The sequence below is a fragment of the Microcaecilia unicolor genome, chromosome 7 (genome assembly GCF_901765095.1).
Source record: "Microcaecilia unicolor chromosome 7, aMicUni1.1, whole genome shotgun sequence".
Taxonomy (NCBI): domain Eukaryota; kingdom Metazoa; phylum Chordata; class Amphibia; order Gymnophiona; family Siphonopidae; genus Microcaecilia; species Microcaecilia unicolor.
In genome coordinates this window covers 195,655,021-195,672,659 of record NC_044037.1, presented here as the reverse complement: position 1 = coordinate 195,672,659, position 17,639 = coordinate 195,655,021, and the positions used below count along the sequence as shown (strand labels likewise).

The window sequence follows — 17,639 nt, the reverse complement described above, 5'->3', positions numbered from 1 at the left end:
GACAACAGATGTATATGATCAGCTATCCACAGAGTTCAGCAGAAAACCCACACTCCCGGAATTATCCACAATGAAAGTCTGTATAAATTTTAAATGGAAGAATCCAGATCCCACTGCTGAAAATTCACGGACAGGGCACTTACCCATGTGCAGGACAATTCTATAACAGGGCAACTGATAGCAGCCTATTCTGTTGGTGCCTACCTGTCGTTACAAAATACTAGTATAACTGAGCATATTCTAATGATGGGCATTCATTTGCAACGATATGAGAAATGTCAACGACATTGTCCATGTTATCATCACACAAAAACAAGCAGAAAAAAATGTGTGCTTAATTTTTTGCCGATAACAGCGCACTCTTTTGAGAGAGTGTGCACTATTTGCAAACATGGTGCCCATTGTGCACACGCAAACTATCACCACTGCACATGAGAGCCTAGTGCACACTCTTTCGGAAACATATAATGAGCCCTCTTTCAAAAGTGTGCACACTCAACAACTTTGCTCCCATGAGGAAAAAAATGGCCAAAGGCAAACAAATACAACAAATATTCCCAGAAACTCCATGGGAAAGAACACAAAACAAAACTTTTCTGGCTGCCCATCCCTACTACATACACATGTAGCATTAGATGTGAGCACTTATGCCAGCCATTGAGCTGTTCACATCTAAGTGCCGGAGATACACACATAAATTTTGTATTCTATAAGTTAAATGTGTAAGTGGGAGTCCCGCCCATACCTTGCCCTGGCTCCACCCCGAGGACAGAATATTGGCATCCACGCACACATATATGCATATATACTAGTACTGTAAATATTTACACACGTAACACACTCATGAATATTAGTCACTCCAATAGCGGCTGTCATTGTATGGATAAGTCAATATTTTAAATATTGTGCCAATTATTTATTTCAGATTTCTTGGCTGGGAAAGCGACATTAAGCAGTAAGTCTTCTTTCTAAGTGGAGTCCAGGGGAAAGGGTGAAAGGGAGGCACATGGAATATGCTTAGAACAGCAGAAGAAGGTTTGGGATTTACTAAAGGCAGATGTGACATGGAAGTGCATTTGAAGATACTGGGCCAGCCTACAGAAAATACCTTTTACCTAACTCAGGATGCAAAAGCTTTGCAGTTTGTTCATAGCCAATGTTAATGCTTGGTACCTGCAAAACCTCTGTATTAATTGTTTGGGGCATTTCCAACATTTTGCCATTCAGTTAACACAAAAACAAGGGGCTTCTTATTCAGACCACGGGAGGTAGCTGGTCTGCCTCCTGTGGTCAGCACTGAGCCCAGATATTCAATGCCAGGCTGTTTTGGGTGACCGACATTGAATATCTGGTATATTTTTAGCCAATTTGAATGTAACCGACCAAGCCGATATTCAGCACTGGCCAGTTATGTTGGAACTGTCCAAAGATATTCCTCCTCTTGGCACAGCAATATTTGGCCGCCAAATATAACCAGCCGGATGCTGAATATTTACGCTGACTAGCTATCCACCTTATAATTGAAAGAGAAAAACGCCTAGATTTCGACCCAAAATCGGGAGATAGACGTTTATCTCACAAAAATGAATAAATCGGTATAATGGAAAGCCGATTTTGGACGTTTTCAACTGCACTCCATCGCGGAAGCGTACAAAGTTGACGGGGGCGTGTCGGAGGCGTGGCAAAGGTGGAACTGGGGCGTGGTTATCGGCCAAGGAGAGATGGGCGCCTTTCGCTGATAATGGAAAAAAAGTATGCGTTTGTAGCAAGAATTTAGGGCACTTTTCCTGGACCCTGTTTTTTCACGAATAAGGCCCCAAAAAGTGCCCTAAATGACCAGATTACCACCAGAGGGAATCGGGGATGACCTCCCCTGACTCCCCCAGTGGTCACTAACCCCCTCCCACCACAAAACATGATGTTTCACAACTTTTTATTTTCACCCTCCAATGTCATACCCACCTCCCTGGCAGCAGTATGCAGGTCCCTGGAGCAGTTGTTAGGGGGTGCAGTGGACTTCAGGCAGGTGGACCCAGGCCCATCCCCCCCACCTGTTACAATTCTGCTGCTTAATGCTTAGTCGTCCAACCCCCCCAAACCCACTGTACCCACATGTAGGTGCCCCCCTTAACCCCTTAGGGCTATAGTAATGGTGTAGACTTGTGGGCAGTGGGTTTTGAGTGGGATTTGGGGGGCTCAACACACAAGGGAAGGGTGCTATGCACCTGGGAGCTCTTTTACCTTTTTTTTTTTTTTGTAAAAGTGCCCCCTAGGGTGCCCGGTTGGTTTCCTGGCATGTGAGGGGGACCAGTGCACTACGAATCCTGGCCCCTCCCACGAACAAATGCCTTGGATTTATTCGTTTTTGAGCTGGGTGCTTTCATTTTCCATTATCACTGAAAAACAAAAACGCCCAGCTCACAAATTGTCGAATAAAACATGGACGTCTATTTTTTTCGAAAATACGGTTCGGTCCGCCCCTTCACGGACCCGTTCTCGGAGATAAATGCCCATGGAGATAGACGTTTTCGTTCAATTATGCCCCTCCACGTCACATACATAGACGAAAAAACCAAGACTCCTAAACCGCTCAAAATCCTGGCTAATGCAATACAGATTAATACTTTTTTTTCTTTTTCCTCTTAGTATACATGTGATAAAGAGAGCCCTCAGCAAAAACCACTTTTTTTGAAGGCAATATGTTTCGTTGCCCAGTGGTATAGCATTTCTTTCATCGAGTCTCTGTTACACTAAGGTGTGAGGCAATAGCACATACAGAAAATTAAGAGAGACCCGATGAAAGAAGTGCTATACCACTGGGCAACAAAACATATTGCCTTAAAAAAAAAGTGGTTTTTGCTGAGGGCTCTCTTTATCACATGTATACTAAGAGTAAAAAGTAAACAAAAAAAGTATTAATCTGTATTAGCCAGGATTTTGAGAGGTTTAGGAGTCTTGGTTTTTTGGTTTTTGAGTTCTTCATTAAACCATATATACTTTGAGATGTATATAGACGGTCATCTGGCTAGCCGCTAAGGGGGATGTTCTATAGATGGCACCTAAAAAATACGCGCAGAAAACATTTCCAACTAAGCGTATTCTATAAGCAGCGCCTAGATTTAGGTGCGCTATATAAGATACGCTTTGTTGATATCCCAGCACCTAAAACTAAGCGCCTCTATTTACACCAACAAAAATGTGGCGTAAATCCCGGCACATAGATTTAGGCGCAGAGGGCCATATTCTATAACTATGCATGTATATTTCAGAACACCCACAAAATGCCCATTTCCCCACCCATAACCATGCCCCTTTTTGTCTGCGCATGCCAGAATTTAGGTGCACTGTGTTACAGAATACGCTTAGTGAGTTGTGCGCATAAATTCTAATTATTTGTTTATCGTTTATTTACTATACCATTACTTCTTACATAGCAAATCAGAACGGTTTACATTTTTAAAAATACAAATGACATATAATAATATCTTTAAAATACAAATAGCATACAATAGTAATCTAACAAAAGAAATCCATTTGTAATAGGACAGCTCTAATAAAAACTTCCATACCAAAAAGGACAAACCAATTACATATATCACTCGTACAGTATTAACAATTAGTGCTCATTGTTACTTGTTAAGAGCTATCAACGCTAATTTGCTTGTTAAGCCAATTAAGTTATATGCATTGTAATAGAATGCCCTGGATTTTGGCGTGGATCTATAGGCGCGCTATATAGAATCCTATATGGAATATTAGCCGGCAAAGTACCATTTAACCGATCAGGTGCCAGTCCTGGCTGGTTAAATGGTTTTGAATATTGGGGGGAGGATCTTTACCATACATTAACTGAATGGTAACTCTTGAGGTGGTTTGAACTGCGCCACATTATCTGCCGTGTTTACAGTTAACAGGTGCTTCTGTAATCCCCATTAATTCCATCTACATTTCCACAAAACTATAAAACAGGCACCAGTATTTATATGCAAATTATGCACATAAATGTGCATAAATAAATGTGCATAAATAGCTCGTTTACATAGTGTGTATTGGGCATTCACATGGACACAGCATAGGTGGGATTCACACTTACATGTATAACTTACTCATATAACTCCTGCATTTAGGTTTGCTCACTTACACCAGTTCTACTTCTGGTGTAAATGCCTTGTGCCTAAATTACACACATAAATCTGACCTGTTACACTAGTATTCTATAAAGGAAATTAGGTGCCTAGTTTCCTTTACAGAACAGGCTCATATCAGGCACCTTGTTACAGAATTGCACCCCAAATGGAAGAGGCGAAACTACCAAATGCTAATTGCTGTGTTAATTGTTAGCAAGTGGTAATTACTATGATAATGACTTTATGCAGCTTAGTAAACAGGGCTCTCAACTGAGGGGCACAAAGCAAAAATTTGTTGAGGATCCCCATGGCAGTAGAGGTTGCAGGGAAGAACGGACATCCCTCCCTCTCCATCCTCCTACCCATCATATTCCACATGTTAGAACGTGATGACACCCGAACTGGAAAATATTCTATATCATCTATTTTCAACCAATCAAATCTAGGAAAGACATTGCACAAAAGGTTACTCTAATGTATCTTACAAAACAAACACATTTTAATCCCAAACTATTACAGAAGCACCTGAAGACCAGTAGCGTAGCCAGACAGCCATGTTTGGGTAGGTCTAAGGGGAAAATGGGTCGATACTAACTGCCCTCTACTCTCCACCCCCCTCCCCAACTAATTAAAAAAAAAACTATAAATACCTAAGCTGGCGGGATCCCTAAGCGCCACAGCTGAAGATCTCACCGAAGGTGTCCAAAAACACCTATGCTCAGCTCGGCAGTCAGTGGCTCCTTCCTGAGCCGCCAACCTAGCATCCCAGTGCATACTCAGCTTCCGCATCTGCAGGAAAACTGAGCATGCACAGAGTACCGGTGTCAGCGGCTCAGGAAGCAGACACTGACTGCTGAACTGGGCACAGGGGTTTCTGGACACCTTCGATGAGATCTTCAGATGGCAGGGCTTGGGGATTCCCGCCAGCTAGCGCAACAGTGTGGCGCTGTTGGGTGGGCCCGAGTCCAAAATGAATGAGCCCGTGCTCACCCAGGTCCATGCCATGGCTCAAGACCAAATTGAAAAAGGTAATTGAAGTACATTGCAGCAAATAAAATGGCAGGCACCTACCTGGGGGATTCTAGAAGAGCTGGGGCTGCTGGCTGCTGAGGACACCATGCTGACATTGGGGTTCATGCTCCTTTCTCTTTCATCCTGATATATGCGGTCCCGCTCCACCTCAGGCAGGTTAAGGAAATTCTGCATTGCTCTTAGGTTTACCAGGAGGGACTGGGACGCTGTTCGAGGGTCTTCTTCTTTTCGGAGGATCTCTGACAGCAATCCCTGGTTCAAGAAATTAAAAAAAAAACCAAGTCATGTTTTTTTTTTAATTTGTTTGGTGGAACCAGCTGGGCTGCAATTTGGTGACACTTGAGATGTGGTGTCAGGGAAAATTATAGGGGAAAGTGTCATGGACCTTCCTTTACAGGCACAGATTCTTACATAGTGAATCAAGCATTAGAGTAAATGCACTTTATTATTTTCTCTTTTTCAAATAATTGGGAAAAAAATTTCTTTATCTAAATTTGAAATTCTTTGTTGGAGCTAAAATTGGATGCAGGACTCTATCGAGCTATAGTTTCACCCTGTGAAACTTGCCTACTGACACCTCTCCCCGCCCCACCCACTTCACCCAATGAGAGGAGGTGGGGGCTGGGATCAAAGTTTGTGCTGTGTGCGGCTGCACCGCTCACACCGATCTTGCTATGGTGCTGATCAGAAGCCGTTATTTTAAGCACATTTTCAGTAAACTGAGAAGCCTAGTGTGGTGTAATATATTAAGTACAGATATGAATGAGGAGAGCTCCAGGAAATCATTCATTCTGATTCCTGCTATATCATCATGTCATCCCCATGCAAGTTACTTGAGCTCTTTGGTGGTAATTGTATAATGAGCTGTCTAGATAGAATTTAGGCAGGAAGTATGTGCATGAATGTTGGTATTCTAGTCATTTATGTGTGTATATGGACACAAGCATAGATGACAAGATCCTGGTCCGACATGAATGGACCTGACCCCAAAAATGGGTGGGCACACAGTTCCACACCCCTCCCCCATGCTCTCTGCCCCCACCCCTGCACCTGCACAAGGGATCTCCAACAAATAATAAATACCTGAGCTGGCGGGGATCCCAAAGACCCCGCCAGTTGAAGAGGTCATCCAGCGGCCAGAACAGTTCATTCTCCGTAGTGCTGCAGTCAGCGGCACTGTCCATGTGCTACTGACCTCTCCCGTACATGCTCAGTTTTTGTGCATGCGTGAAAACCAAGCATTGGAGGGGGGGGGGGCAGCGCAACAGCAATGCATGGACAAAGCTGCCAGCTGCAGCAAGTAGGGGAGTGATCTGTTCTGGCCGCCGGACTGCATCAGATGATGCAACTTAGGGATCCCTGCCAACCATAACAAGGGTGCCAGAATTCAGACTAAATGCTATTCCATAAGCATGTGCCCAGATGTTATAGTATTTTACAAGTGGGAGTTCACATGGGCAGGGTTTGGGTGGAGTGTAGGGGGGGGGGGGGGAAGACAACACAATTCCACACATAAATTACAGAACACAGTAGTATATAGTACAATATAATATATAGAATACTATAGTTTATGGCATTCTTTGGAAGTCTAAGCACAGCGTTATTGATGGTGTAAGCAATCACACCTAAAATATAGGCATGTATTTGATTTGTTACACTAGCGTTCTATAAAGAAATGTAGGCCTCAAATATGCATCTTCTTGCCTCCTTAAAATAGGTCACACTTCATAGAATTATCTCTTAGAGGGTAATCCTATAAGTGCCCCTATATGGCACTTAAACTATAACCAGGTGCCTATTTTCTATTAAGGCAGGGGTCCTCAAATCCAGCACTCGAGGTCCTCAACCCAGCCTGGTTTGCAAGATTTCCACAATGAATATATATGAAATTTTTTTGCATGCAATGGAAGCAGCGAATGCAAATACATCTCCTACATATTCATTGTGGAAATCCTGAAAACCAAGCTGGATTGTGGACCTTGAGGATTGGATTTGAGGAATGCCAGCATATACATACATACATATATAAATACATACATATATATATATGTATATCATTAGGTGTGAGCATTTAACACCAGCCATAGACCTGGAAAACGCTTGAATCTCAATGCCAAAGGTGCACAAAGAACTTGTGAAAGTATATTTTCAAAGCACTTAGACTTACAAAGTTACATAGTGGGGCATTTTCAATATGACATCTAAGTCTAACTTTGGATGTTTTGCTAAAACCATCCAATATTCAAGTTGGGAATATAGCTATTTTCAACACAGAAAAACATCTATCTTTTTTATGGCTATTTGCTAGATGTTTCTGCGCTCTGTGCATTTCTCTTTTTGGTCTATTTTTGGAAAAAAAAAAACATCCAAGTGAAAAATGAACAAAATTAAGATATTGGGCTGATATTCCTAGTAGACTGGCCACACAAACATCCCCAGAGAGCATTAGGGCACCCTATGGAGCATTGCAGTGGACGTAAAATGAATGCTCCCAGGCACACATCTCACTATTGCTCCCTTATCTTGCCTGCTGAGCCCTCCCCAAAACCCACTACCCCCAACTGTACACCACTATAATAGTCTTTATGGATGAAGGGGACACCTATATGTGGGTACAGTCAGTTTCTGGTGAGTTTTGGATGGCTTATAGTTTCCATCACAAGTGTAACAGGTAGGGGGAGGTATGGGCCTGGGTCCACCTGTTTGCAGTGCACTGCACCCACCACTAGACTACGCTGGGGACTTGCATGCTGCCCGAATGGACCTGAATACAACATCTGAGGCTGGCATAGATACTGGTAAGTAATGTTTTAATCAAATTTTTTGGGGGTGGGAGAAGGTCAGTGACTACTGGGGGAGTAAGGGGAGGCCATCCCTGAAGGTCATCTCATCTGGTCATTTAGGGCACTTTTTTGTGGCTTATTTGTTAATAAAACAGGTCTAGACCAAAATGTCCAAGTTATAGTACTGGATGTTTTTGTTTTGTTCTATTATGACAGAAAAATGTTCAAGTGTTAGGAACGTCCAGATCTCGCCCTTAACATGCCCCTGACATGCCCCCTTGTGATTTGAACGCACTTCTGAAGAACTTCATAGAAAAACCATCTAAAAATTGGTTTCAAAAATACCAATTTGGATGTTTTTGTGAGAAAAATGTCCAAATGCAGATTTATGCCACTTTTTGGACATTTTTCTCTTTTGAAAATGAGCCCTATAGTAACCTATGGAACTTTGTAAGTCTACGTGCTTTGAAAATGAGCCCCATAGTATGCTATGTTACATGCAGAAGTTTGAGTTCCATCCATGCTTTGCCCAGACTCCGTCTATATGTTTGCCTACCTGTAAAATATTCATTATGAATGATATGTGTGTATTTACAGAATAGCACTTAGGTTAATTATTGGCATTTGCACGCATATGCATACATATACGTGTTCAACTTTATTTAATATACCGCAGGCATCTAAGTGGTTTACAATATTAAAATAAAAGGAGAGGAAGAATAAAACAAAAGGAATACGGGAGTACCAGAAAGGGAAGCTAGGTTACAAATGTTTGTATTATTGGGGGGGGGGGGGGGGGGGAGCAGAGAATCACTAAACTCTAAGCAGCCACATGAGGAGTGACAGAAAAGGACACATAAAGGTGAAACGTTGTCCACGGGCAGGGCAAATTTCAATGACAGAAACAAGACTCTCAGTTAGAGATCCCAAACACTTCAGTAAAATAATATGTTTTAAGAGCAGCCTTAAAGTTTTTAATTAACTGTTCAACATAAATATCAAGAGGAATGGAGTTCCAATGAGTGAGAGCAATAACAGAAAAACAGGTAGATCTAGCATGGTGTGTATATGCTAGTATTCCAAACATTTACGCATGCAACTGATACATATATATTAGCGCTGTCTTTGTGATATAGTTTATTTAACCAGCTTTCACTTGTAATAATGATAAGGACAGGCTCCTACCCTTTTAAGCCACCAGGAGGTGCTGCTGAATATCTCCTCTTACTGCTGCAGCACTTTCTGGCTAGTGATAGGAGGTCCATGGGCGGAGCTTGGGCGGAGCTTGGGCAGAGCCAGCCCTTAACTGGATAGTGGCAATATTCAGTCTGATAGCCAGTTAAGTACGCAGGAAAAGTTTGGGCAGCAAAAAAGGCTCTTGAAACGTTATTCGCCTGTCTGAATACTGGGTAATGCCAGGTAACTTCCAGGTTTCGGCACCGACCTGAATATTCAATGCTGATGTCTGAACATGGCCCAGCACTGAGTATCTGGGCTTAATTCAGCCCGCAGCTTAAGAACCACTGACCACCATGAGCTGATTATAGATTGGGAAAAGTCTGATGTGGCACAAACTGTAAGCCACCACCAGAGGCTGATATTTTACAGACTGTTGCTTATGTTGATCTCTGTGCTCTAAACTTATGTCCTTTTAATCACTGTCTTGACTCAGATGCACACTGGCTGCACCATCAAAGAGCAAATATATTAAATAGCACCGGGGCCAAGACAGAACCTTGTGGAACCCAAGTCACAGCAGAGTGGCTGCAAGGAAGAAAGAGAAGAATTTCACAACTGACATGGAATGATCTCCTAAAAGAAGACGTACCAATTGTCAAGATCAGAGTAATGAACAGTGAGTGAGCCACTTGATCAAAGGCTGTGCTGAGATCCAACAGCACCACACTTGAAATTGGTACCTACTACAAGTTTCAAGAGGTTCAAATCACATTGCTCAGGGCTAAAATGGGCAGATTGACAGCTAAAGCCCTGATCAAAGCCATTCTGCCTGGGATGGAGGACTTGGTTCTTATCCAGAAAGTTAGTGAGCTCTCAGAAAGAACAACCTTTTCAAGAATTCTACAAATGAATGGGAGCTTGAAAATGAGGGAGGTACCAAGCCTGAGTTATTATTTATTGCACTTGTATCCCACATTTTCCCACCTATTTGCAGGCTCAATGTGGCTTACAAAGACCTGTTATGGCATCACCATTTCAGGGTACAAATAATACAATTGGTGTTACAAAGATAGCAAGGCTAACAAGTCGATCTAATCAAGCAATTATGGAGATAAGGCAATCAGAATAAGAGAGGATGTGGTGATGTGTTGTGGATTAGTTACGGGTTCTCATGGTAGGTTTTGTTGAAGAGATAGGTTTTCAACGATTTGCTAAAGTTAGTTATTACGTTAATCGTTGTCAAGTGATTTGGCAGTGCATTCCACAACTGCATGCTCATGTAGGAAAAGCTGGATGCATGTGTAAGTCTGTATTTCAATCCTTTGCAGTTAGGGAAATGTATATTAAGAAATGTACAGGAAGATCTTTTAGCATTTCTGGGTGGAAGGTCCACGAGGTCAAGCATGAGAGGGCAAATAACTGCAGACTTTTGGCAATGAAGGCGATTCAAGTTAATCATTAACTTGAAAGATGAAGACAGACCCACACTAGGGTCCTTCAGAAACTTACCAAGCAAGAGGTCAAGATGCAATGTAGAAAACTATCTCTAGGGAAGGCAGAGAAGGAAGGCCAAGCAACAGCCTTGTGCTTATCAAAGAAAGAGAATGAGATGAAGGAGCCTAAGTTGAAAGAGACTCAGGAGAAAGGAAGCTACCTTATTTGTAAAAAGATAACAAAAGTATTGGAGGAATGAGGGAGAACATTATGGGTGCATGGGTTTAAATTAGAATCAGAGAGCTTGTTGACTGCACTAAAAAGTTGTTTTGGTAATTTTCATGAGATCCTATATAAATTCATAAAACAAAGTTCTGTTAACTAACCACATGGCCACCTTGTAGGCCTTGAGATGCTCTGTACAGATGGAAAAGTAATAATGTGAACTAGAACGTTTGCCAGGCCCTTTTAGCATAACAGGTCTACTTCTTCAGGAGACATAACCCACAGCAATACCAGGGGTGTCCAGAGAAGCAGAAGCACTATCCCCCTAATTCTATGTACAGTAATGCACATGTTTGCCAAAAGTTAGGCTGTCAAATGGAAGTTAAGGGCCAAAACAGAGGTGAAATGACAGTTAGATGTCTAAATCCGCTTAGGCACTATTCTATAACTTGGCTCCCAAGTGTTCTAGTGCATAACTACAAAGGTGGGTGTTCGCATGGTAGGGGCATGAAAGGTGCATGGGCATTCTATTTAAGCACTGTCAGCTAGATGCCTAAGTGCTGTATTTAGGTGTGCCCATTTACACCTGCCATAAATAATGCGTAAGTGGTTGTGCCTAAATTGACTGACTTACAATAGTATTCTATAACGGATTAGGTGCACCTGCTAAACAGAAGCAGATGAACTCCAGAAGTCACCCCCACCAAAACCAATAGCAAAAGAGTGACAGAAATGGACAAAGAATTAAAATAAGCCGTCTTAGCAACTCACCAATCAGCAACTAGGTAGAAGGATAAACAGAGGGTGAGAGAGACAATAAGTAACTGGAAAGGTATATGCACAAATGCTCACAGTCTATGCAACAAAGTTCATGATCTGATTGCTCAGCTGTTACAGGCAGATTTGGTTCAATTACTCTTATGTATGGGCTGCAAACATACTGGGCTATACCCTATTTAGGAAAGATAGAGATGGTCAGAAAGGTGGAGGGGTAGTTTTATATGTGAAAAACAATATTAAAGCGGCTGAGATGCAGCGATATGGATTGTCTTAGAAAGAGAAGATAGAACATCCATCCACATGGGTGTTGTCTTCAATACAAACAGAGAAGTTGGACAATGATGTGGTGATAGATATCCAAAAGTTGGGAATGAAGGGGGAGGTGCTGTTGCTGGGTGATTTCAACCTGCCGGAAGCAGATTGGAAGGTCTTGTCTGCGAAACTGGAGAAGTAGAAAGATTGTAGATGCTTTTCAAAGTGCACTGCTGAGACAAATGGCGATGGAACCCATGAGGGGAGGGGCAACGCTAGATCTTTTGCTCACTAATGGAGATGTGTCCAATAATTCCTAACATTCCAATCCATGTCCACCCACACAGAGTGTACACACACATTTGCACCATCTTTGCAGCATGCATAAATTTGTGCAAGAGCATTTGAGGATAGTTCTAGAAACCCGTTTTTTATTTGGCGTGCATTTGTTGTCTGCACATCTGACAGACCCTAACCTGAAAAGTGGCCAACACAACATATAACGTCATAGTACACAAACACACGAGACATAACCTATCCTCACCTATCCCTCACAAATAGAGCTTTTTTGGAAGCTGCACTTAAGTACCCTCTTATACAATTATCCCTCACCTTTATTAGAGCAATACAAGATAGAATAAATATAGCTATGATAGAATTAGGTAAATTACTGTCATGAGCTTTTCTAACATGTGCACATGTCCAATGTTGTATTTAAAAAAATGAAGAGATGGTAAATAATCTATTTAGCCTTTTTGTCACCTGCAGCAAATTAAACCTTCAATGTGCAAAACATCTTCCTCCCAGAAAAACAAATGATCAAGATTCCATTTAATTGTAATTTAATGAGGCATAATTTATATTTTAAAGCAATATACAGCAGGTGTGAGATGCTTGAAACTGGCCGAGTCAGACATCCTCCAGTGCTTCCACCTCTGAGAGAGCCCAGAGGGAGTAGGAAGCTGGTGTCATCTTTAGCAAATTAGGTATATGCTGGGCTTATAAAATAATAATATAGCATAGGCAGTGCAGGGTGCCTTGCATGGATGTACAGCTGCACACAAGCAAACATGTGTATTACTCTGCATCCCCCACTTGCCAAAAGTAGAGCTTAAACATGTCGAAAGTGCCCTGCAGAAGCCAACTGAATCAGAAAGATGTTTGCAGACCTGCCCCCCCCCCCCCCCCCCTTTACAAAGCCGTGCTAGCGGCTGTTGCGCAGCAATGCCAACACAGCCCATTCAAAGTGAATGGGCTGTGATGGCACTACAGCACCAGCAGCGCTAGCGCAGTTTTGTAAAAGGGGGGGGGGGGAGGGTAAGATACCAGCAACCTTTGGAGCCACTGTTGATTTCTTAACTCTCATTTGCAGTTTTGTGTTTTGTTTTCACGAAAGCAGGATTCCAACCCCAAGATCATTTACATATGGGATTTCAAAAGCTTGCTGCAATTCTGGTGGCTTGAAGTTATGCGACCAGTCTGTTTTGTTACCATAGGTACTAAACTGAGATAAACAAAGCTGCTCAATTAACTTCTAAATAAAATCTTACTTTAGGGTACCAGTACTACATTCGTTATTGGATTTCATTAGTAAAATAATTTGTTTTTGGAAATGGAAGAGTACAATGATTGAGCCCAATACTTAGCAGGCAGTAAAACATATTCATTTAAATGCTGGTGTCGGCAATTTTTCTATAAATGGGCACCTCCTTTCTATAATGGCATCTGGGTGCTCAAAGTTACACCAACCACAGATCTAGTGTAACTGTGGATGCCCAGATGCAGCAAAGGTGTGTGTAACTTACAGGATTCTGTAAGTGGCGCATAACTGGCAGCTGCTCCCATGTGAATACCCCCCTGAATTTATCCGCTATGCCATTTACATGCATTTTTCCACAATAGTGTGTAGCTGTTTTGCTCTCACTTGCACATAGGTGTACCCTCACCCACAAGCATGCAGGGATGGAGGAGCAGCCTAATGGTTAAAGCAGTGGGTTAAGATCCTGGCAAACTGGGTTCAATTCCCACTGCAGCTGCTTGCAAGCTGAATAGCGTTGCTCCACTAGGTATGAACAAAGAGGTTGAGACAGTTCATTTTCTGTGAGCTTGTTGTTTGCCATCTAATCACCACTAAGCTTGCTTGGTTCCATGCCTTCTATACTGGATTCCTTTGTGTTTATCCCACACATTTTTGAATTCTGTTACTGTTTTCATCTCCACCACCGCCTGTGGGAGGGCATTCCAGATATCTACCACTCTCTCCATGAAAAAGTACTTTCTGATATTATTCCTGAGTCCAACTCTACTGCAACCTCTGCATTGAATTGGTCCATTTCCTTTCTTGCTGATAAGAAGAAAGGTTAGGCAACAATGATTCTGACTGGGCTTCATTGTATATAGATCAGGGGTGCTCAATGTTGATCCTTGAGGTCTGCAACCCAGTCAGGTTTTCAGAATTTCCCCAATGAATATGCTTGAGATCTACTTGCATGCACTACCTCCATTGTATGCAACTAGATCTCATGCATATTCATTGTTGAAATCCTGAAAACCCAACTGGGTAGCAGACCTCAAGGCGCGACACTGAACAAGGATCAGCTCAACCAGCAGTATTATTTAATATCTGTATTGCCCCAGTCTGACATCTACTGGATGGCATGAGGGGGAGGTCTATTTTTACCTGTATACTGCAGATTTGCAGTTTTTTGCTTCTATATCAAATTCAATAGAAACTACTTTGACATTGATCTCCTTATATATCAAGACAGTTAAGTAGCTGATGACAACTAATAGGTTGGCACTAAATGTGAGCAAAACAAAAGTGGGGTTATTATCCTGCTTATTTTCAAAAGAGAAAAACGCCTATATTTCAACCCAAATCGGGAGATGGGCGTTTTTCTCGCAAAGGCGCCCAAATCGGTATAATCGAAAGCTGATTTTGGACGTTTCCAACTGCACTCCGTCGCAGAAACGAATAAAGTTGACGGGGGCATGTCGGAGGTGGGACTGGGGCGTGGTTATCAGCCGAGGAGAGATGGGCGTCTTTACCTGATAATCGAAAAAAAAGGCATTTTTACCGCGATTTTGGGTCACTTTTTTTGGACCCGTTTTTTTCACGAACAAGTCCCAAAAAAGTGCCCCAACTGCCCAGATGACCACTGGAGGGAATCGAGGATGACCTCCCCGGACTCCCCCAATGGTCACTAACCCCCTCCCACCAAAAAAAACCCACTTTAAAAACTTTTTTTCCAGCCTCTATGCCAGCCTCAAATGCTGTACCCACCTCCATGACAGCAGAATATGTTCGATCCTGTCACAGCCTTTCCCTGGGTCAGATGTGGCTCTCGGGTGCACTACAGGGTCACATCAACATTGCATTGTGGTGGGTGTAGGGTATTGGGCTTCGTGATTTCATTAGCTTGTGTTACAGTCTCACGATGTTGGTAGTTGGTAGGCTCTTCTCCCATGGTGCTTTTCCCCCTGCCTACTGGGTCAGAGTGTGCCCTGTTGTGTTTCCGGTAGTCCATGAGGTAGTGGCCATTTTTGTAAGCCAGTTTTAGATCCCTTCCATGTTCCATGTGTTAGCCACGTTAGAGAACTTAGTTCTTACCTTGAATGTGGCTAAAAGAGGGCATTGTACAGCATTCTGCCAGCTCTGACCTACTGCTAATCTCACAACAGGGAGACTCGTTGCCAGTGGTGGGGCACAACCTCTGATCTGCAGTTAACTGTGAGTAAGCGTGCTTATTCCAATAAAGGACGTTTTCAGAGAGATTAGTCTTCAGGTGTAAACTGGTGTGCCAATGTTATACAGCAGTAACAAGTCCTAGAGGCCTGCATGTATGCAGGTCCCTGGAGCACTTTTAGTGGGTACCGCAGTGCACTTCAGCCAGGTGGACCCAGGCCCATCCCCCCCACCTGTAACACTTGTGCTGGTAAATGGGAGGCCTCCAAAACCCACTGTACCCACATGTAGGTGCCCCCTTCACCCCTAAGAGCTATGGTAGTGTTGTATATTTGTGGGTAGTGGGTTTTGGGGGAGGGGGTTGGGAGCTCAGCACCCGTGGTAAGGGAGCTATGCATGTGGGAGCTTTTTCTGAAGTCCACCGCACTGACCTAGGGTGCCCAGTTGGTGTCCTGACATATCAGGGGGGCGAGTGTACTACCAATCCTGGCCCCTCCCACGACCAAATGGCTCGGATTAGGAAGTTTTTGAGCTGGGCGTTTTTAGTTTCCATTATCGCTAAAAAAAACCAAACGCCCAGCTCAAAAATGTCAATTTTTTCGAAAATACGGTTCGGCCCGCCCCTTCACGGACCCGTTCTCGGAGATAAACGCCCATGGAGATAGGCGTTTCCGTTCGATTATGCCCCTCCATGTATACTTTTTATGGTTGATGACAGACCTATTGCTATCAGATTTCAGATGGAAAAAAAATTGGGAGTCTTGCTACAGTTAAAAAATATTTCTTTAAATTCTGAATGCAACAGCACCTGAAGCCTTATTTATTTGTTGATAACTTTTGCACAATCATCCAAACTATGGTAATATCACAATTAGATTACTGTAATGGTTTGTATATAGGTCTTCCACATCTTACTTATATAGCCTTCAAATAGTTCACAATATGGCAGCCTGGCAATTAACTGGAACCTGTTGAAACATTCATATTAATCCTGTGCACTTTACTCTGCACTGGTTACCTGTGTTCTCATCTAGAGGCCGACCGAAACCAGTGGTTTTTGGTTTTGGCCAAAAATATATCCGAGTCCAAAATTCACCACTCGGTTTTGGCTGGAACTGGAACCAAAACCAAAAACAGCACCTCTTGGGTCCTCCCGGCCTAGCTACCACCACTGCTACTGCTGCCGCAGCCACACTTCCCACTGGAAGAGGGCCAGCCGATGACCCAACCCTGACCCCTTTGCCCTCCCACTACCCAGAGGCCCTCCCCAGGCCTACCTTTGCTTTAAACAGCCTGGTGATCTAGTGGTTTCTTCTGGGTAAGAGTGATCCTCAGTCAGGGCCGTGCCGATGCGGTAAGCGGGGTAAGCGCCGCAGGGGGGTGCCATCTTCTGGGGGGCACCGCCGCTGCGTGCTTACCTTGCCCCTCCCACTCCCATGTAGGAACTGCCCGCACTCTTCTCCCCCCCAAGATCCCTTTCCTTTTTTTTTTCTTTTAAATTTACCTTCCTCCGGCAGCGCAGCGTCAGTGAAGGAGGCGGCGCTCCCAGTCCCGACGTCTCTAGCCTTCCATTGGTTCGCTCAGTGTCCCGCCTTCTTCTGACGTCAGGGATGACGTCAGAAGAAGGCGGGACACTGAGCGAACCAATGGAAGGCTAGAGACGTCGGGACTGGGAGCGCCGCCTCCTTCACTGACGCTGCGCTGCCGGAGGAAGGTAAATTTAAAAGAAAAAAAAAGGAAAGGGATCTTGGGGGGGAGAAGAGGGCGGGCAGTTCCTACATGGGAGCGGGAGGGCAGGGGAGAGAGGAGCATAGATGGGAGGGCAGGGTTCATGGAAGGGAGAGAGGGGAATTGCTTGATCGGGATGAATGGCGGGGGCAGGGGACAGATGGGCATGGATGGGTGGGAGGGTAGGGCTCAGGGAGAGAGGGGAATCGCTGCCTTGGAGCCAGGCAGGTGCGGGGGGGGGGGGGCGGCGGCGCCAACTGGTAGTCTGCAGGGGGGGGCGCCAGAGACCCTTGGCACGGCCCTGTCCTCAGTCTCCCTTGTCCCCACAGGTTCCTCAGCCAAAATGGCTGTCAGGACTTCTCATGACAGCCTCTGTGTGACCATTTTGGGATTGGAAGCAGCAAAGGCAGGAGT

General features: G+C 43.7%; 1 protein-coding gene across 1 annotated transcript in view; it reads right to left on the bottom strand.

Moving 5' to 3' along the window:
- SATB2 (SATB homeobox 2) overlaps positions 1-17,639 on the bottom strand; it is a 372,408-nt gene that overhangs the window by 103,620 nt on the left and 251,149 nt on the right. The window contains exon 9 of the mRNA XM_030210508.1: positions 5,199-5,411. Within this exon, the coding sequence (XP_030066368.1) occupies positions 5,199-5,411 (213 nt within the window). The remainder of the gene's footprint in view (positions 1-5,198; positions 5,412-17,639) is intronic.